Genomic DNA, 23,015 nt, shown 5'->3' with positions numbered 1-23,015 from the left:
AATAGTATAGGATTATATAGAATTGTTCAGTAGTTAAGAAATGTTCAAGATTATTATCAGGTAGCATAAATGTTATTCATTATATTGTAAAGTGAGATAATTGTTAAAAATAAATTTTATCCAAATACTTTTGGGAGTAACTGTATTTATATTTGTTGAATAAATTAAATTAAAATGTTTGTTTCGGTCGGTCTTCTAAATTACTGACTTGACTAAGAACACACTGATGTCCATTTAAATGAAAAAGGTCAGACTTCTTTAGGTTCCATCTTAGACTAAGCTCTTCTCGTGTCACTAAAGAATCCTTCTCTTACAAATATGGGATATTAGCTCTGTAGGGCAATTTGGTTATCTTATTGGTATATCATTGTATAATTATTGTAACACCAATTAAAGGTATCTAGGCTGCCTAGGGATAGGTACAATATATGTATGCTACTCATGAGGTTGTTTCCTTTCGACACCTTTTAAAACGTTGCCTAATTGGACCATTACAGCTCAATAGAAAAAGCCTGAACGTACTTCTGCTGTTGCTGAGACCAACTTATGTATATAATTGTCATTCTCCTTCAGCGTGTGGATACTAAAAAAGGATAAAATACTCAATAACCGTCGGTCTATTGGTGCGGACGATCCTTACCCAAAACGTAGTACAATACACAGGCATTCAAGATCTCAAGATTTCCACCACTCACCTACCTGCGGCTGACGACGTTCAAAAGTTAACCGGAGTCAAACCGCGGCCATGTTGCTGCTCTCATAGTAGTACCAACTATCCGTCGTACGTGTAGTACCTACCACACAATCGCGTCCTAATTGCATTTAAAAAACGCCTTGTTTACTTAACAAACGTGGCGTTATTCAGTGTAGTACTGTTCAGTGTAAACCGGTGACAGTTTCAAGTGGTACCGACCCAAAACAAAAGCCCATAAACCGCATACAAAACGTTTAGTATGCAAAATCGCGCGCGGTAGATTTCAGAAATCGTACTACTTTATGTGTGACCCACATAAACGCGAAAAGGTATTTACATAGTACCCAGGGCAGTACGTTTATTTCGTGGGTCATGGTGACTCGTCTAACATGTCCACGAAAAATACGAAGCCGTTTTTGAGCGCGAAATCTAGCACTGGCGAAGTTGTACAGAGTAATAGTGGCACGGTGGTACCGCCCAGGTATCAACCCCCGCCTATAGTTCAACATCAGGCTAGTACTGGGATCCTGAAGCATACCAAGGATGCCGTTAAGCAAAATTTAGGTGTATTGAATCCGGGAAAGTATTATCCGGTACCGCCGCAGGGTCAGAAAGGGTACTATCCGAATCAGTACCCGAGTCACCCGGTGCCTAACGAGCATACGAGGGTAACGCAGGTGCAGGTGCATCAGGCTGATACCAGGAGTGGAGCTCCTAGGCCCTTGGATGAGCCTGGAATTCCTCAAGTAAGGACTAATAGTGTAGAGGATTAATTTAAGTCCTGGTGACTTAATTTAGTGATTTAATTTTTTTTGTGGATAGAGTATGTTATCCTCACATTTTTCTCTGGTTGAACGTATCAAATACTTGCTCTTAATTAAGGAAAAATTGGGAAGGGGGATAAAGGATACCATATTCTTCAGTTCTATGTTCCAATGGGTTAAAATGTACCCTATTAGGTTGGTTTAACCTAAATTAATTAACACCCTCCGGATATATCCGATTACATTGATTTTTTTTTAAGATTGACACCCTGATTTTCACCTATTGGTGCTGCCAATACAATACCCCAATTTGCATTCAATGTCACAGGGATCAACTATATTAAATTCTGCGTCAAATGAAGTGAAAATTTGCTTTAAATTTTAATTAAGGGAACCCAAAAGCTCCGAACGTGATATATTTAAATTTACTTTTTTTTAAATTTAATATCTTGCCGCTCACCCTTCGGTATTACCAACATACACGCAGAATAATATCCAACTGAATCCGCAGATTTTCTTGACATGTGACAATGCAAATTATCATAACACAAAATGTCAAATTGTCAGTCACTCTTTTAATGTCAATTGGTGACTCTGATTACATATTAAACACTATATTAAACTGACTTTTTTAAGTTTGACACTCATTATAACCAAAAAACATATGGTCAAAATGGTTATTCACAAAGTAGGATCATAACAAAAACGTTTCCTCTTTAACTCACAGGGTTTTGAACAATTAATTTTCCAGGAATCTATCATATTCATTTATATTACCTTGAGGTGGGTTGGTAACTGTGATGGGGCTTTCAATATTACCAACAGAAGAAATAATTGAAAAGTTTGATTATAAAGTATGAGTTTAATGGTGCCCATTGGAAAAATATTCCTTGGAAATGCTTTTTTATAATTGAGGATGATAGGTGTTAGTGTTAGCACCATATAAAGTCAATGCGGTCCTAATAAACTTGCCACATGGCTGATGGTATTCCTAAATATTTATTTAAAAAATGCGTATGTTTCATTGTACTGCCCCTGTTCATACTATTTAATAGCTCTATATCGACTTATAGACTTCTAGTTTTCTATCATTATGGAAACAAATTATTATTGTACCAATATTTAAAAATGATTAAAAGAACAAAATTGAACAAATAAATAAAGCTACATAAGTATATGCCTCCAATCAGCTATTACTAAGTTATTTGACTCTTGGTTTGCAATGGTTATCCTGGCTCTGCAGAGATTTTGTATTTGATTTTCAGCATGATTTTTGCCATAAGAGATCCTCTGCGACAAATTTGTTATCTTACGAATCTGATCTCTTGCTCCTACTGGAAGAACGTAAGCCAGTATATGCCGTATACACTGACTTTTCTAAAGCATTTGGCGCGATCAGGTTGATCATAAAGTTTTATTTGAGAACTTGTTGTCTGTGGGTTTTCATACTCAGTTGGTTAGTTCATTTGAAGGGAGTGTTCAGAGAGTCAGTATACGCTGCTACCTCTTTGACCAAATAACAGTCATCTCAGATGATCCTCAGGGTGGACATTTATCTTCTTTCCTTTTCAATGTCTTTGCTAATGATATTTCGACTTTTTTCAAAAGCAGCAAATGTTTGTCATTGGCTGATGACCTAAAATTTTGGAGAGTGGTGGGCACTGTAGTGATCGGAAGCTTTTGCAGGATGACTTGGATAGCGTTTTTACTTGGTGCAATATATATAAGCTTAGTCTAAATATCAATAAATGTTGTTCCATCAGTTTCAATCAAATCAATACCAAGTATACAATAAATAACCATCCTATTATAACTGTTTCTTCTATAAAAGACGTAGGTGACTCTTTTGAGCACATTAATAATGTTGCCATGAGGGCTTCCAAGTTGCTACGTTTTGTTATTAAGCGACTAGACTTATTTGTTGTTCCCTGGTCAGATCAGTCTTAGAATACTGTTCTGTGGGATGGCTCCCTTATCACCAAATTCATATTTCCATTCTTAAAAGTGTTCAGCATAAATTTTTTGTTGGCTTTTTGGAGACATTATGCTTATAGGTCTTATCCTGGCATTTTTGACCATGAATACGGTTTATATTGGGAATCATCTGGCTCTGATGCCACTTGCCACTCGTAGGTAAGTCTGTGGTGCAAGTTTATCTTCAAATTTGCACATGGTAATTGGTGATATTAATTGAAATGTCCCTTTCTAGGGAACTGAGATGCTACTTTCAATGTTCCTTTTCATAAAACATTCTATGAAATTCATAGCCCTATTGATTGTTAAATGAGTTTTCTAAATAATCATCCTCTCATTGACATTTATAATTTTACTATTAATTAATCAGGTAAAAAGATCTATTGCTTTATGATTAGCTTGATAATTGTGTATTATCCTAAATACTTTTAAATTAAATACTTTGTATTGTATGATTACTACTATTAACCATATACTAAGTTTATAATCAAGTTTGTAACATTGAATGGGATTTTACCCTTTATTCAATAATTATTTTCATACCGCATTTCGAACCTTGAGTGTGAAAATTGACAGTCGTCCGATTCCAATGTTGATGCTTGTATCTCTTACTGCATCAATCGATCAAATTTTAACTGAAGATGCAGCTATGAGCTCCGAAACCGGTAGAATTATTAAGTAACATTTTAGATTTTGATTTGAGTTAGGGAAATGGAGTATCATGGACTCCAAGCTTGCAATGACAGCTATGATCTGACGTTGCCGCTTCTATCTCAATTCAATAAAGTTTGATATTATTACAGTAAAATATTTAATGCGAAACCGGTATTACGGTTTTTGCCCCCCTCAATACCTATTGAGAATGGGATAAAGTTGGATTAGCACCAATAACAATTTACTGACGTTTTATAGTAGTTAGTGAGGGCTGGTTTTATCTGTCATTTTTCAAAGCATACCCTTAGATTAACTATCATAACTGTCAAGAGTCAAACTATATGATCCATGGTCGCCACTTCTACCTTGTTGAATCAAAAGTGTTGACACGTTTACAATCAAATATGATATATTTACCTGAAGATGGCATAGGCAACGAAATCAAATTTGAGTTTTTTTACCTTTTTATAATATTTCGGATATTAAGACTACAACCTTGCAATTATGACAATTGTTATATGTCATACCATGATCTATTCTATCTGGTACGTGCTGCGCAGTTAGTGAAGTTTTGACATGCTTATAGTAAATTATTGCTTGAAGATGCATCTATAAGCTGCAAAACCAGTCATTTGTAGATCAAGACGTAGTCCTAAAATAGGAGAAATTTCAAAAATATGACTCCTATATAAAAGCAAATGGGCGTGTTTCATATGCTCCTTTTATCATAACGATCTTATCATGAATACCATCTGGCAGCATACTATATAATTACTACGTTCCCTTCTAAAATCCAAATAAGGAAACCCATGCAACATAAATCATTTAAAACCGAAAGTATTTATCCTTATAAATAGAACGGTACCTTTTAAAGTACAACTACACCATTTCGTTTAGCATATTAATCCAATGAAACTTTATGCAAGACACACACTCCATCTAAACAATAAATTCAGATATTTACATTTTTATTGACAACGTACAAGCGACATTAAATGGATTTAATTTGCATTTTAATAATCTCATAAACACAATATGTACGACCAGTTGTGAGGTACGATTCGTAATTAAGTTTGTTGACCAAACGGTTCTCTAAATATAGTTTTTTTTTTAAATTCAAGGTTAACCCGAACGACCTCAGAACAGTTCCGGTAGGTCTACCTCCTCCGGTACTACCACAGAACCAACAGGAAGTGAGGTCGCATCGGCCTTTAGTAAGGTACGAAGACGAGTTTTTGAGACCTGACATGTTGAAGTTTGTGAGGAAACCTGATGATCCCAGGATTATGCCTACAGCTGCTCCAGATCAAAATAGGTAGGAAATGTTAATGGAAGTTGTCTCTTCCTTCTTAATTATGAAATGTTTTCTCCATGGTGTCTTTTTTTACTTATTATTATTTTATCTTTTTCCTATTCCTTATTTTTTCCCTTACTTCGTCATCAAATTCTTCCTTTGACATAAAGTGGAAACTGCTCAGACAAAACATATAGCTAGGGACAAAGGTTCAATCTTCTAAAAATAGAAGTTCCAGAAATGATCATAAGATTCTTGGGTGCTCGTGAAAGGAAGTTAGTTGAGGTCTACCACGATTTGTCCATATGGTTGATGGTGGTCCCCTTTTATGAAAATGGGTCACCCTAGGTTTTGTTTCTTGTCCTTCTAACCTAACTCCAAAAAATTTCAGATGGAATTCCTTCACTTTCTTCTACTATGACTTAGACCAGCAGACTTAAGAAGAGAGTAATAATTTTTTCTTTGTTTTCGACCTTTCGTTACAACAATGTTCCTGTAAATAAATCCTCACATCCAAATATAATGTATTTTTCTTCCCAATATTCCAGGGAGGAAAAACATATATTGCACCTGGAATTCTTTGATGATGTGCGTGAAGTGTGGTCAAGAATTCTAAGGCACTAATGTATAAGAAATACAAGGTATCATCTTCAACTTCCTACCAGCAGAAGTGGCCCAAGAACCGAAGGAACTCTCAAGGCAGCAATTGCCATTTCAACATCAAATGGAACAAATAGCTGTGCCTAGAAAAGCAAATACAATTTTTTCTTTTGAAACCTGCATCCTCCTTTTCAATCCCTTTGAATGGTGATGTCAACTTAACAATTTTATAGCCCTTGGTATGATAACACCAAAGTATTCAATACAAATATGGCTTATATAACCATAAGACATTGGTTCAACCTCCCTATTCTTTGAGTGTCTCCTACTACATAGGTATTAAACAGAGTAGGAGACAAAACCCCTCTATTTGCCTCTTGATTCTCGCCCTTAAAGTTTCAAATTGGTTTCAGGCATATGCAAAGCCTTCTCCTAGACCTACGGGCTCTCAAAGAACAAAACCAACATTTAGCAGACGACAACCAGGAGCTGAGAGATCTCTGTTGCTTCCTCGACGATGACCGACAAAAGGGTCGTAAGCTGGCCAGAGAATGGCAAAGATTCGGCAGGTATACCGCCAGTGTTATGAGACAAGAGGTTTGTCCTAACCCACCTTATGAAATTAATTGTTTAATAAGAATTCACCCTTAGGTCAGCGCATACCAAAGCAAACTAAGAGAACTCGACAACAAACAGCAAGAACTGATTAAAGATAATTTGGAGTTAAAAGAGTTGTGCCTCTATTTGGACGAGGAGAGGGGTAACGCGATATGCCCTTCCTGCGGTAGCAGTACCACCACGACTAACTTGAGAGATGATGGGGATGGTTCTAGTAGCAGCACGAACGCTGACGAGCCGGCAGTACCACAGCAATTTAGTAATAATACACCTAGGAGGAGTGCTAGTAGGGAAAGGTTGTTGCACGAGAACTTAGCGAGACAAAGAAGTACTTTTAATGGTGAGTGATAATTTTTTTTATTGAATGCTTATGTATAACGCACGTCGTCGACCAATCGTCGGGTTTCTTGGGGCCTTTCGTCGTAAATTACCAACGAAAAAATCCGAAAAATGTAAAAAGGTTTTCAACCCACGAATGTGGGTATTTTAATCTTTTATGGCTGCGGAAGAATGTCTTTAAGACATATACAGGTAAAGTGGCCATAATGTACCTGGCGGGAATGTTTCGGATTTGGTTTAGGGACGGAACGACCTGACCCGTCCGGTATGGCACTATAATTTTCGATTTTTGAAAGAGGGTCTTTAACACTAGACTATAGGAGGCTAGTGATTATGATTGTGCGTTACTTTTTAAGTTTTGACCTGGAAGTTGTTTGGGGTTTTATGTTGTTATTGTTGTCGGGTGTATTAAGATTCTTGTTGGATCGAAGAAAATTTGTTAAGTATAGATGGCTGTGATAATTATTAAGCGCAATTAGTGCTGAACGTTTATAAATGCCATTAACAACCACCTCTTGCACGCCCTTACTGCGTAAGAAGACTTCATTTATATTGGCATTTATAATTTTGTAAATTTCACTCGCTCTTGGCGAGAAATTGTCATTGTTAGCTACCACTTGTCATTGTCGATTGTCATTGTCAGCCGACAATTGTCAAATTGGCTGTCACCTAAAATAGTTTTCCTGAGCAGAGTGAACTTATCCTCGGCTTTCAGTAGTTATTTACTGTATGCTCTGGCAAGCAACGCAGACATTGATCCCTTAAGAATTAATCAGCCTGGTTCACGTTGAAAGTGGACTAATTATCTCTTATTGCATTTATAATATTCGACGTGGCCGCGTCACCTTTCACCAGGTCAATACGTTACTCTTTGGTCTTGCCGTTCCTCCCAAACCCTATGGGAAAGGATTCATGTAGAATGCATGATGAGAAAAGCACACAGAGAATTCCTAACCTCACTATAAAGTGGGGTGTGGGTAAACATTGTAAACATAGAACCCGTTGCTCAGTATACATATACTAGAAACGAAGGCACAGAAAGTGGTTGGCAACCAATTATATGATATCCAATATCCATAGCAGTTTCCGCATAATTGCCTTCCTGAGGACAATTTTCAATCCAATCCAACTTTCATTCAACAAAAGTTTGACAGATTTTGGAGCTGAACTCAACACGTTTCTAATTTAATTTATAAATCCGAATTTACAATCTTATAAACTTTAATCAAATCAATTTCTTTTTCTGATAACAAGCTCCTGTCAACGCCACCTCTTGCCGTTGAGAGGAACCATTGTCTGAAGATTTGTCATTGTCATCTGTAACCCAGTCATTGTCAGCAGTCAGTTATAATTGTCAAGCACTTTAAACAGTGTTGAAGCTTAGTAAAAGATATAGGTTAAAAATTGTGCAAGTATATGCTCTGACAAGTAATCATGCGCACTATATACTAGAAAAAGTTTATGATGACATCACATTAGCTCTAAATGACACAGTAACACATTTTTACCACAATATGTACAACCCTAAGATTGGGAAAAGTACGATCCTACAGAAACATCACTGGAAATATTTGACTTGATAAATAGAAACGCGGTGCAACTTTACTTAGTTTCATGTTAGAAAAGAACTTATTCCAAGTGAATACCTTCTCCTGCAAAAAGGATAAAGACATGGCAGACCTCCAATCAAAAAAAACCCAATAGGAGATTGATTTTACTACCACCTACACGAAGCAAATCTTTAGAGATGTTACAGTTCTGAAATCACAGAATGGTGAGGGTCTTTTTAGAAATCCTTGGAAAAGAGAGGTATCGTTTGATTGAAAAGAAATGCAAACCTATCCGGACAGACCCTGAAAATACAGACACATTCCAAGAACACATCAACAGCTAGAAAGCTAGAAAAACACAGATTATGTTGTCAACATCTTAGTCTTAAAGTTCTAATGAGAAAATTAAACAATTGCAAAAAGAAATAATAAAATAAACAACAAAAATTAAAATATGGTCACCCACAGAGAAGAATAATTATTAAAAGTAGTAGAAGAATTCTATACAGAATTGTACAAAAGTCGACAAAACGTTGATGAGCAACAAACAAAAAATTTAGATAACCCTGGAAAAAAAATATTTAACCAAGGATCGGAAGAAATGCTAGATATAACAACGGATGAAATAAGAAACGCACTAAAGAAAATTAAAATAAATAAAGATCTGGGTGAAGACGGCACTATTATACAAGCCGTAAAGATTGGAGGGTACAGACTTTTACAGAAAATAAAGGAACTGTTTAGCCTAAGCCTACACTAAGGCAAATCATCTAAAAGATGGCATAATGCCCTAACCATTTTAATACACAAACAGGGCGATCCAACAGAACTTGACTACCCATAAGCCTATTAAACAACCTCTACAAGCTATTCAGAAAAATGTTCTAAGACTAGAAAAAAATTGGACTTTTATCAACCTAGGAAACAGGCGGATTTTAAGACAAACTTTGGCACTAATGACCACGTCCACTATATAAAAGACCTTATAGAAAAATCTATCGACCTCTGGTCCTAGCCTTCGTCAAAGCATCCATACGATCGAAACAAAAAGTGTAGTGAAAGTCTTTCTAAACTGATTAAAGAGATATACATCAATGCTACTATAACTATAAAGTTGTAATAATGCATAAAAGTCGAAAGAGGAATTAGACAAGGGGACATATTATCTCCCAGACTTTTTACACCAGTTCAGGAACATGCTTTCAAGCAGTTAGATTTGTCATTAAAAGAATCTGTATTGACGGCGAAATGCTCTCCCAGCCGCGTTTTGCCGTGACTTTGGAAAGACGCAATTCATGACAAATTTGATATCACGTGAAAATCTAAAGGTCTGTGGTAACGAAATAATACTAGTTCACAAGTATAAATACTTAGGTCATGAAATCCAAATTGCTAGAAATAACCGAACCACTGAATTGCAAAGAAGAATTACCTTGGTGTGGGATACATATGGTGCTCTATCAGACATATTCAAGAGCAACATATCAAATCACCCAAAAAAGGAGACCTTCGACTGATGCGTGCACCCAGTCATGACTTACAGTGCAGAAACACTCTCATTAACCCAGGTCACAGCATCCAAAGTAGTCGAAAGAAGATTGAAGTGGTCGCTACTGGGATTGACTCTCAGATAAGAAGAACGTTACTTCCAGAATGATAGGAGGTGGATCAGAAAACTCATAGAATGGAGATCACGAGCCGACCAAATGATTAAAGGCAGACCACCTACACGATGCACAGACATTGTCAAAAGAATCGCTGGTAACTGGGCACCGAAGAAGCTCAGAACCGACACAAGTAAAATAATTTAAGGCAGGCCTATATGTTCAACTTTGGACGCAGAAGGCTGGATGATGATGATGTCAACATATTGTCAATTCACCTTATTTATTCTGTTAATCTGGTTAACGTTGACAATAAAATTTAATTTTTCGTATGCAAATTTTGGCAGTTAACCATAAAATAAAACATTTCGTACAACACCTATGAGCACCATCTCCTGCCATTGCCATTGCCAGCTGTCAGTTGTCATTGTCAAAATAGTAGACCTCTGCGCGCCATCTGGTTGGCGGGTTATTTTTTTGACAGTCTTTGTTTATGTTTATATCATTGTTTATTAGGCATGTCATTTTTCGCAGCGTCAATCAAGCTGGTTAATTGACAGGTGGGTGACCTTTGCAGTTGTCTCATAAAAATTTAGTATATTTTCTAGCTTAAGATAAATTCTTGTTAGCTGTTACTTGCTCTTGTCAGCTGTCAACTGTCAAATTATTTTGGTTATAAGTCTAGGCTAATAACACATTTCGGATAGTTCCTAGAACGTAGACAATCAGCATCTTAACAAATTTGATATAAGTTAATAATTTAGGTTGGCACCTATCAATTTACATTCAGCTGTAAGTGTACCAGGAATATTCTTTAAGTTCTTTGACCATCTTCATGGTTTTTTTCTCTCGTTCTCTCTTTTATGTCAGTCACTAATGAATATAATGAAAGTTTCTCGAAATTTAATTAACAAATCAATGCCGAATATGGCTGCCGAGTTGTATATTATCTTTAGTGACGTAGCACGATGAAAGTGAGAAATATCTTCTCCTCGTAGCAAAGGTCTTTGATCTGACGTCGAGAGAGAGATTCTGGGTCATATCTTCGGTAAACTCGACGGGGGGGTATGCTGAAGGCGAGAAATTGTGTGTGCTTTTTAATTATTTGTTTTCGTGTTTGGGGTTTAACACGTAATTTAGTCGAGAATTGAAGCCATTTATATATAAATTATGTTTGTTTGTTTATGATCTAAATAGGTTCTGTAACAGCAAAACAATTATAAATCAATAAACAATAAATGACAACCCTGTTTAATTTGATAATGACATTTGACGGCTTTCAGTGTCAGGCAGTGTTGCCAGATGATTGGGTGAGAATTATGGTACATTCTGGCCAAAATTATGGAATTTTGTACAAAATTATGGTACAATCATACAATTCTGTCAGTACACAACCTTTTCCTATGTACGACGTCACGTCACAGTCGCGCCGTCGCCAAACTTATAAAATGTGTTACATTTTGTTGATAATGGATTATGAATTTAATCAAATTTCTTATTCTGATAATTTCTTTTAATTAAAAGAACGATTTCTAGTAGAAATAAAATACTTTTTTAACAAAGATAGTAATTTATTGAAGAATGAACAAAACATTGCACTCAAAATCTAAATTAGAAATAGATAAACATTAACACAAATACATATACAAATTTGTATATTGTAATATTTGTATTTTTAATTTTAACCAACCCTGAAACGACTTATCTAATTCCCAATCCTTTCGATAGCTTTGGAGTTTATTTGCTCGTCTATTTTTATTTCCAAACTTAACTTGTTTTATGTTTCGTTCACTATTTTCATCTTCGGATTCAGAATCAGAAATATTTATATGTTTTCGTTTTAAGCCGGAGTTGGAGGTCATAATCTTATAATAAGTATTGAAGCTTTATTCTTTACTTCTATTTCACCCAGTGTTGCCAGGTATTACTAACTGTCACGCGCCAGTTTTGACAGTAAAATGCGCCACCAAAGCGCCACCTTTTGACAGGACGCAAAAACTATTAAAAAATTAGCGGGAGTTTCAAATATTGGACAAATGTGGATTTCCTTTTATTCACAGTTTCCTATACCGGGTGCTGCATCTCATTACGCATCATGGGAATTACAATGCAAAAATAAAGAAATAGAAATTCCTGCTTCCCTAATTGTTTTAGCTAAAAAGTCTATAGGACCTTTTTTGTAGCAAATTAATTTTGCTATAAGAAGGAATTTTTATAAAACCAGATATTTGAATCGTGGAGGCAAAATCGTCGAAAATATTCTTTCCCTTTTACCTTCCCATCACCTGTTTGCTAATTAAGAAACAAACATTACCTTTTTTGAAACTTCAAAAATCTGTCATATTAGGTAATAACAACAATATTTATTTGCAATAAACTACTGTACAAAGTTTAAACTAATAATTACACTATTTCATAACTATTTTATAAATAAAGCACTTATTTCCCGTGTACTAGTTCCAGAATAATAAAGTTTTATCATCTCTACTTTTTCCTGTATAGAATAAATCATTTTAGAAATTTGATACTGTAGTGCTAAAGCCCAGTTTACGCTCACGCTCATGCAAAGGCGAATGGCAGACGATCCCTTTTGGTAGTTGAATTTGTTTATTAAATTAATAGTATTAAGAACCAACCAAAACCAATGCTTCTTTTGACTAGTTTACAATTAAGGTGCACGATACAAAATACAAAAGCGCCACTTTAGGCGCCCGGCGCATGTACCAAAATTTTACACGCCATTTGAAATTTAAAAGCGCCACTTTGGCGCAAATGCGCCACACCTGGCAACCCTGATTTCACCCCCAACAGCAAAAAGCAAACAAAAATAATAACAAAACAACTTAACCTCAAATAATAAAAACAAATGACAGACTGTTGACGTTGACGTTTAGAAGGGTTGTGTCTTAATGTAGTTTTGTGTTTAATGGGATTTTTCATGTACATTTCGCATTTTACTGCGATTATGGTACAAATTATGGAGCAAGCAAAAAATGTTGCAAAATTATGGTACAATTCCATAATTATGGTACGTCTGGCAACACTGGTGTCAGGGTAATATGAATTTCGGTGACAGTCAATTTGACAGCTGACAATGAAAACTAACGTCTAACAATGACAGATTGTTGAAAATTTCCCATCGAGAGAGGGCGCTAGTAGGTTCCCCACGAAATTACTAAAAGAAACATTTTATTATTGCTGTAATTATAAAAGTTTAAGCAAAAAACTATCTGTCTAAGCTATCACCCAGTTTAAGTAGTATTGGTGAATTTCGGACAATACTTTAATATCTGAGATGCGACAATAATGACAATTTGACATTTGGTAGTTGACAATAATAACTGACCAATAAATTTTTGAAATTTACCCTACTAAGAGATGGCGTTGTTTTAAGAAATTGTCAGAAAATATATTCTGTACGCAATTGGCAAATTCTGTAATGAAAAAATTAATTATAAACCTGTAACTTTCAAACATAACTATTAACCAGCTTGATTGACACTAAGAGAAATGATAAGCCATATAGACAAGACAGCTGATAATTACATGACAGCAGATGGCGCTGAAATGTGTCGGTTATGAAATGAGTATTTCTTTACGAAGTAAACTTTATTAGTGCAAAAATTACATTTTACGGTAAACTACGAAAGATGAAATTAAGGCCAGCCAACGTCATTTATAAACCCAAATAACAAACTAATGAAATAGCCTGTCAACGACAACCCGCATGATCCGAGGGTCAGATTATACCGTAATTGATAGGTGAACTAAATAGTCAACGTATACCCTATTTATTATCGTTAAACAAAGAAAAATTAATTATAAGAACAAAATAATCAACAATCAATAAGTGTCAACCTCAACTATTTCTCAAATTTTCAACTAGCTTGATTAGATCGGATGATCTGATAGGAGAGTAATTAACAAGTCAAATTAACCCAATTGACAGTTGACAATTGCCACTTATCAATGTCAATTATCTTATGTGAAATGTCAAAAGGGCGGGTATTAGGGTTGGGCCATAGTTGTTTAAGTCTATTCACTTTTTAAGCATTATACCTTAGTTATCTCTAATAAATCTTGGTTTAGTATAATTAAGTTTCTTGAAACATATAATCACATGGTCGGTTCTCTTGTATAAATTCATTATGAATCCAAAATAGTCAACTGTTGACGTGACTATCTTTCAAACTCTCAACCAGCTTGATTAACTCTAGTAAATATAAAGACAAACCCTGATTTGACCAGATAATCTGATAGGAGATGAATTGACAAATCAAATAGACAATTGACAGCTGACAACTGACAACATCATATCATGCCTTGAATATCAGAGTTAACTGACTGCTGACAATTGCGACTGAATGTCAATTATCACATGTCAAAATGCCATATACTTGGTAATAATTCTATGGTTATTAGGTCTGGACAACAGTTTAATTGTTCAAGTGTACCAATTCTTAAGCATATTATCTTAATTATCTCTAATAAATCTCGGTTTACTATAATTAAGTTTCTTGCAACATGATTCAGTATGTTCACACGGTGCATTTGCGATATATCGTTTCGTGTTGCAATTATTATGTCTGGCCGGTCGGATCTCTCACATAAATTTCCCTTTTAGGTTCTTTTTGCTTACTTTGGCTAAATTTCGTTCTGTGTACACGCGAAATGATGTTTAATGAGTATTAAAATTTAAAAAAAAGTTTAATGCAAATGAGCATATTCGTTTTATATGGGAAGACCCATTATCATACACGGAAACGGAGAGAATTAGAAAAAGGAAATGTTAAAGAGCATAATTAGTTACTTCATTCGACTTGGGTTTTAAATCAGTCATAAACATACTTTAAGAGGAAGTTATTTTATTGGCGTATTTTAAATGTTAAGAGTTTTAGTGAAAGAACGAGCATTTTTTATTCAATAGTTTGAAATAAAAACCCTTTAAGGAGGCTCAAAAACTTTTTGAGAGGATGGAGTCCATGAGGGTCAAAACTTGACCTGGGTTAAGGATTTGAGTTTATTTAGTAGTTTTTTTTATAGATGTGATCTAATTTATAAAAATGAATATTTTGAGAAGCAGATTATACATGACTGAAATCGGCACATGGAGTGGATGATAGTGTTAAATACACTACCACCAAAGAAAATTGCAAAAGCATTCTCAATTTGCAGGGGAATAAATGTAGTTATTGTAGTTTCAAATATCATCGGATTCTAGATGTGTTTCTTTCTTTTTGGATAAGTTTTCTAAATTTCTTAGGATCATGATGTATAAAAATTTTAGTATTGACTTACCTTAATTTAGGACTTTGTGAATACTTGTAAAGCTTTAAAAGCATTGTAGTCAGCTAATGATTTAGTTTTTTAACAGCTGCCACAATTTGGGTAGTATACAGATGTCCTTAAAGAGAAACTGCTCCATTAAATTCATCAAGAACCTCCCCTGGGACAAGTCCACCATCAAGAATGCATGAAAATTTAGCATCCATGAATGCATGGACATATTAGATCAAGAAAGAGAATATTGAAAAGGGATCTAATTAAAGAAAGAACATTTCTTACACAACAGTTTCATATGAAAACAGTTCTTGTACCTCAAAAACCATCCGACTTAGAGGTATTTTTATCAACCAAGGTCCAAAAGCCATTAGATTTGAGGAATTTCTGAGGATGATTTTGAGGATAAAAACGTGGTCATCAGTTAAGATGCCAGATTATAACACTTAGGGAAGGTTAGGTTGGGCTCTTAGTTGTAGTCCAGTAACACTGGACTAACCTAAGATTTGACCTACAGTCATTCATTCTGGCCACTTTAAATTAAGGATGTATTTCGATTTCATAAGTGTATGAAGAAATTAACCTTAAAAAAACATGTTACATGCATGATTTAATTCTGTACTATAATGTACGTACTATAATAATTTATAGACTTCTTTTTTTCTTGACGGGTCTTGCATAACTAGTAGGAAATCAAGGGTATTCTCATGTATATTCGCAAGTCTATAGTATCAGTAAAAATTCACATAACACAGGATAATGTTTAGGGTTTAATGTTATTAATTGCTGAGCTTTATATTCCATCATATATAATAGAATTATTATATTGCCAATCAGTTGAAAACATATTACAAAGGTATCCATTACAAAATATCTATATTTATTATCCTTGGTGACTATAATTTGCCAGAAATTCATTGGACTAATGGTGAATATGGCTTATAAGTTATAAGAGTGAATAGTTGTGACAATCTTGCATGTTGTGATTTTTAACCTACTTTAGTTCTACTTTAAAATATTTTTAAAGTAGAACCTCTCTTTTAGACCATATTTATTTTAATTTGAATTGTTTTTATGAGATATTGGATACGGTAATTGTTCTCTTTCTCCCTCTAAAGAAGTTTTTTAGTAGCACATACCCTAATTGGTTTTCTTTTTAATTGAGATGCTTGACGTCTAAAAAGAGAAGGTTGAATTGGTCTGGATCAGATTTAGATTATCAGATTATTGGAGGTTGAGATCCAAGTTAAAACGTAAGAAAGAAATTTGCAACCCCCTTTTTAGAGCTTATTGCTGACTCGTCGCTTACTATTTTTAGCTTATAAATTCCTAGTTTGCTTTCTACTTTATTATCTACACGATTTCATTTTGCACTGTTGTGTTATGGGCTATATATCAATTACCATCAAAAAGTCAACGTCGAAGATGGTATTCTCAGCATGATTTGGCCTTGTGCGAGACTATGTTTAGGTTTACATTTAATTATTAAATAAGTTCCGCACTAGTTTAAATTATTCATTTAGTTTCGTGTTTTCCGTTTGGGAAATGAGTACCTAATAGTACTAGGATTTAGTCACAAGATGTGCTTTTTCTGGTCAGTAGGTGCTTGTACTACGTCCTATCTTCTTCTTAAAATCGGTTAGCAACGTTCCTTGTAGAACTTATTGCAGACCCTTCACTGACTACCCTTATTTTATAAATTCCAAGATTTTCTGATTTTTCTAGTAACTTTGCTTCTACGCCATTGGCTGTTCGATCTGATTGTACACTAGACTTGTGTTTATGACGAAGTGCTTTGCATAAGACTTCTCTTTTTTTATTACAAATCCAGACATATTACCATCACTAGACAACAACAATGGCGATGGGATGCTTAAAATGTTTTCATTTTACACTAAACTCCTGTTTATGGAAACTTCCGTGTCGGTCTTCATTCAGTTAATAGGTAGTTGAAATGTTTTTTTTTTCTTGCAGAACTTTTAAAAACATAAGCCTAGTGGAAATTTCCACAAAACTTGTGTTTATGACCGAGTACTTTGCATAAGCCGTCTCTTTTTCTACTATAAATTGACACAAATTACCATCCTTTTCTAATCGAACCCAACTCACCTTGACTCTATTTTCGTAAATAATAGCAATACACCACCACAGTACTATTAAAATAACCTCAGGTATTCAAAGTCTTTTAAACTCACGTAAGACTCACACATAAGCCCAGTGCAAAGTCAAATCACTAGCAACCGACTCTACTATCAAGTCAGAACTGTCATAACATTATTTACGACACATGTAAGTTTATTCTTAAGGCTGGCTCACGCTAACAGTCATTTACATTGCACCTTTCTCTATCTTTGTAGACCAAATCATGCAGTACGTAAGAAGCCTTGAGACTAGAGTAAAACAACTAGAAGAGGACAAGCGATCACTAACACACAAAATAAACCAAATTGCCACAACTACTGGAGATCCCAGTATAGCAATACCTGCGGATCCTCCAGTTGGAGGACTTGGAGGTCGACCTGAGGCGGTTGTACGAGCTCTACAGGTAAAAAAAAATCTATTACATCTGAGTGTCATGCAACATTAGCGTTTCCGTAGGTTCTTGAAGTGAGAGAACAACTTGAGAGAGAAGGAAGACCGCTGGATAGATGCGAACCCGGATCGGAAGGACCAGCGCCTGTCCAGGACATGGACGATGGTCAGAAGGCTCTTTTATGGGAGATGTGTAATGTAAGTCTTAAAAACTGATACTGTTTTATAGTTTTCATATTAATTGTGTTTTCGGTAGGTGGTATGGAGAAAACTAGAGGAAGGACCTCCCGCTACAGCTAGACGATAGTTAATTTAAACAGATATCAATTCTTGCCACAAATTTGAAGTCATGTTTTCTCCTGTATATTTTATTATTATTTATTTATGTGTAGGTATTTACCTTAAGACATTTAATAGAGATAAGTACAAAAAATTTGACAAACGGTTTTTACATAATTTCTCAATATATGTATGAAAAGGACACTTAGCTTTAAACTATTTTATGTGTTTTAGTATAATTGTTTTTTGTAATATGTAGGTACCAAAAGTATTTTCTACTTTTGAGATGTTTATGTATTTATTTTTTAAATTGTTGCCCTGTTCTATATCTTGTTTTTTATTATTTTTTCTGTGTATAAAATAAATAAAATTTTATATTTCCCAAATTGGCATTATTTGACTAAAGTTGCGTTATTGGCAACATTGAAATTATTATTTGCTCAAAAAGTTGCCTTTAAGAATCAAATGACATTCGGATTGGCGGTGTAGGGATGGGAACTCTAGAAAATTTATAAAGAATTCTATTTAAAAAAAATTTGTGGCACTAGGGCGGCACTGACACTGGTTCGGTTCAGGTAAAAAACCGCACTGTTGCGCTTATGGTTTTTGGATTTAGCTTTGAGGGGAAAATTAAAAAATTGGCTGTTGTTAGTTGAGGTTATATTTTGCGTGACCTCCTTATGAAATTTAGTTTTACTTGTATGCAATTATTTATCAAATTCCCTAAATAATAACCGCCATATTTTCTATTTCCGGGGTAGGAACTAGAGCGGCACGACCTACCATAACTCGTGCGGAACTGGGTGCACTCAGGGCAAAAAGTGCCACTTTGTTGCCCCAATGGATTACACAAACCTGCACTAATTACACCAATGGTTTAGAAATTTTGCCCTGGTTCCACACATGAGTCGGTGATAATTTGTGACTTTTTCTATTTGTTATACAAGTCTAGTTATGGTTCTTAAGATGTTCATATAGTTTTATTTTTTTAAATTGTTGCCCTGTCTTACAAATTGCTTCTTCTGTTTGTTCTATCAAAAGGCATTCGGCTTTGAGTCAGAATATGGGAAGCCCAGAAAATAAAGTCACTGAAAATATAAGACCCATTTGTGGAGTTTTTCATTTATTATACAAGTGTAGATATTTTTTTTAAGATGTTTATGTAAAATTTAATTTTTAAAATTGTTGCTCCGTTTTTTACGAGATATAGAATGGTGCAACAATTTAAAAAATATCTTATATAACCTTTCTAATAAATAAGAAATAAGTTCCAATCGGTGTGGCTATGTGATGAGATTCCCATGTTAGAAAGAAATGTAGCCACTCAAAATATAAGACCTATTTGTGGCGTTTTTTATTTGTTATAAAGGGTGTTTTTTTTAGAGGTTTGGATTTTAAGTTGTCAAAACTGTTTCTGGTGATTGTCAATTTGACAGTTGGTGGTGTATTCGTGGTCAGTACAGTTTGCCATTTCACAATGAATAGACTTACTCCAGAACAACGCTTTCAAATTGTGCAAATATATTTTGAAAATCAGAGTTTAATTCGCGAAACTTACCGTGCGCTAGGTCCATTTTACGGTCGATAATCGGCCATCCGAGCAAGTTATTCGAAAAACCATGGATCGTTTTCGTACCACGCATACTCTAGTTGATAATACGCATCCACAAAGACGCCATACAGTGCGCATAGAAGAAGTTATTGCTGCTGTGGAGCATAGTATTGAAGAGGACCCGATTGAGTCGATTCGCCATCGTGCACAACAATTGGGGCTGTGCCCATCCACTTTGTGGAAGATTTTGCGGCGAGATCTTGCCTTGCGAGCTTACAAGATCCAACTTGTGCAAGAACTGAAACCGCGGGACCATTATGCGCGCCGTACGTTCGCTGAATGGGCGGAAAACAGTATTCAGCTTGACCCTGTTTGTTCAGCGATGAGGCTCATTTTTGGTTGAACGGCTTCGTCAATAAGCAAAATTGCCGAATGTGGAGTAGAGAAAATCCAGAAGCTTTTGTTGAGACGCCCTTACATCCATTAAAAGTCACAGTTTGGTGCGCTTTATGGTCAGGAGGAATCATTGGCCCATATTTTTTTAAAGATGATAACGACCAGAATGTTACAGTCAATGGAGAACGTTATAGAGCCATGATTGCCGACTTTTTTGTTCCTCAGTTGAACCGACTTAATGTGGCAGAGCTTTGGTTTCAACAAGATGGTGCAACATGCCACACAGCGCGTGACAGTATCAATTTATTGCAAGAAACATTCCATGATCGCATAATTTCACTCAATGGACCTGTGAACTGGCCTCCACGATCGTGTGATCTCACACCCCTGGATTACTTTCTTTGGGGATATGTGAAGTCACATGTCTTCAAAGATAAACCACAGACGTTGGATCACTTGAAAGCAAACATTCGCCGCGTTATTGCCGAGATACGGCCCCAAATGCTTGAAAAAGTGGTCGAAAATTGGACTTCCCAATTACGCTACATTCGAACCAGCCGTGGTGCCCACATGCCCGAAATCATTTTTAAGCACTAATGGCATAACAATATCTTTTAAATAAAACCAATACCATGTCAATAATTTTTTTTTAATAGTTTTATTTCACTTCAAATTTGGATACCTCTCAAAAAAACACCCTTTACAAGTGTAGATGTAATTAAACCCTGTTCTAAATCTTTTTCCTTCTGTTAAAATGGAATTCCAGTTGTGGGGAGAGGTGGGTCAGAAGATGGAATTCGTAGAAAATGTAGCCACTGAAAAATAAAACATTTTCTGTTTGTTATACAAGTCTAAATATGGTTTTTAAAATGTCAAATTACGGAGTCTTTAGCTGATTAATAGACATCTAAAAGGAACAAAACTTCAACTTTGAAAACAAATTAATACTACGATAATTAAATTTAATGCATAATTGAGCCATAAGATGATAAAATGACATATCGAGTATCATGCAGTTAATAAAAACTAATTTAACTATTTAATTAAATGTGTTGAATTTTGTATTGCCGACTGAATTAAAAGTTTTTAACTTGAATTATTTATATTATATTTTTTTATTTAAAAAATATATGTAATTATTTGTATTTACAGAGCACTGCTAACCTGGATCAATTTAATATTTTGGACCAAATTTTGAATACATTATTCACACCTCACAAATTTTATTTGTGGTAACCTTAGTTGTGATTTCCTAACAAATAATGATATTTGTATTGCAGCTTTTCTCTAGTTGTGCTTTGAACGCACATGCCACTGGAATTACTCGGATAAGCAAACAACTTGATAACATTTTCAGTAATATTCTTCTCAGAGTCACTGCTGACTTACTGCTTTAAGAGCTGCCAATAAGATTTATGATGTTCCCTATCTGTACCACTAAAATTATAAATAAGCCCATATAAATGGATTAACACAGATATTAAGAACTACTCACAATATGTACATACCTGCGCAAATCCCAATAATATATCAACAGTAGAAAGATCTATCTATCGTAGATATTTTGCAAATTACAGTACTTGCTTAAATGAAAATAAAATAGCTAGTTCTAAAAATAAAATTAAAACTGCTTGGAGAATCTTAAATACGGAAACAAATGAAAGGAATGATTTGGATTTCAATTTAAAAGAAAGGTTATAGGACGGTGAACGAACAGAAGATCCACAGGCTACCTTAACTACAATGTTATTAACACCAATTAACCCTATAGAAGTATATAGAATTCTTATAAACCTGCCAAACAGATTTTCAGCTGGATTGGATGAAATTCATGGTATAATTCTAAAAGATATAGCTGTTCTATTTGTAAACCATTACGTTTTATTATTTAAACAATACTATAATTTAGGCAAATTTCGAACTCGGCTTAAAACTGCAAAATTAAACTCGAATAATAAAAAAGGTGAACTAATCCAACAACTTTCTTAGTCTTAATTAGTGAACAATTTGGCTTTAGACCAAATCTGCCCACTAGGCTTAAAATATTTAGAACACTTTCTTTTATAATAGATAACCTAGATAACAATAATGTAGTTGCAGGAATTTTCTTTGATCTCTACAAGGTTTTTGATCACTATTGACAATATAGATTCCAAATATACGTACACGTAGAAATGGAGTTGAAAAAGTGGTTCAACTCCATTTCTGCACGCTCTGTTCTCACCAGAAAACATTTTTCTGCTGTAGCACAGAACGTGCCTCAGGGCTCCATACTTCATACAAGGGCTGATTTTGTTTCTGCTATATGTGAGTGACCTTCTCAGGTGGGTGCCTTCGAATGATGTTTGTCAGTATGCCGATGATATTTCGGGTATTCTGGTTGGACCGGACATTTCAGTGCGGTGAGGGCTTATCGGATGCTACCACAAAATGTTCAATGTATTCAAAGTATGATTCCTTTTAAAAAAGCATTGATTCATTTGTTACTAAATAAGCGTTATTACTCCTTTACTTTTACTTAATTATCACAATGTGTTATTTTTAATTGTTTGCTTATTTTTCTTCACATTGTTTTTACATTGGAATTTTGTAATTTAAATGTTTATAAATATGTTTTATTTGAGAATACTTGTTCCTATTCCACTTTAAATTTTTTATAGTGCACATGTATTTTTTTCTCTTCTCTTTGTAATTTGTCTTCTCTTTGTAATTTTTTTCTCTTCTCTTTGTAATTTGTCTTCTCTTTGTAATTTGGTACTTTGTCATTAAAAAAAAAAAAAATTCCTTTATTGCCATCCAAATCCTTAATAGAAAGACAAAGCAACGTCAACAAATTTTGACTCCAATTAAAATTTTATGACCTAAGTTAAAAAGATCTAAAACAA

The 23,015-nt window shown here is 34.8% G+C and overlaps 1 protein-coding gene across 1 annotated transcript; it reads left to right on the top strand.

Moving 5' to 3' along the window:
* The first annotated feature begins 696 nt into the window (after window positions 1–696).
* Window positions 697–18,568, top strand: LOC126738882 (coiled-coil domain-containing protein 85C). Its single transcript, XM_050444354.1, has 7 exons — window positions 697–1,440; window positions 5,208–5,401; window positions 6,394–6,577; window positions 6,632–6,938; window positions 17,729–17,916; window positions 17,970–18,101; window positions 18,160–18,568. Exons 1-7 carry the CDS (start codon window positions 1,084–1,086, stop codon window positions 18,208–18,210), a joined length of 1,413 nt encoding a protein of 470 aa, XP_050300311.1. The 5' UTR covers window positions 697–1,083; the 3' UTR covers window positions 18,211–18,568.
* Window positions 18,569–23,015: the final 4,447 nt, after the last annotated feature.

Source organism: Anthonomus grandis, chromosome 7 (genome assembly GCF_022605725.1).
Source record: "Anthonomus grandis grandis chromosome 7, icAntGran1.3, whole genome shotgun sequence".
In the NCBI taxonomy this organism is placed as follows: Eukaryota; Metazoa; Arthropoda; class Insecta; order Coleoptera; family Curculionidae; genus Anthonomus; species Anthonomus grandis.
This window is presented reverse-complemented; position numbering and strand designations above follow the sequence as displayed.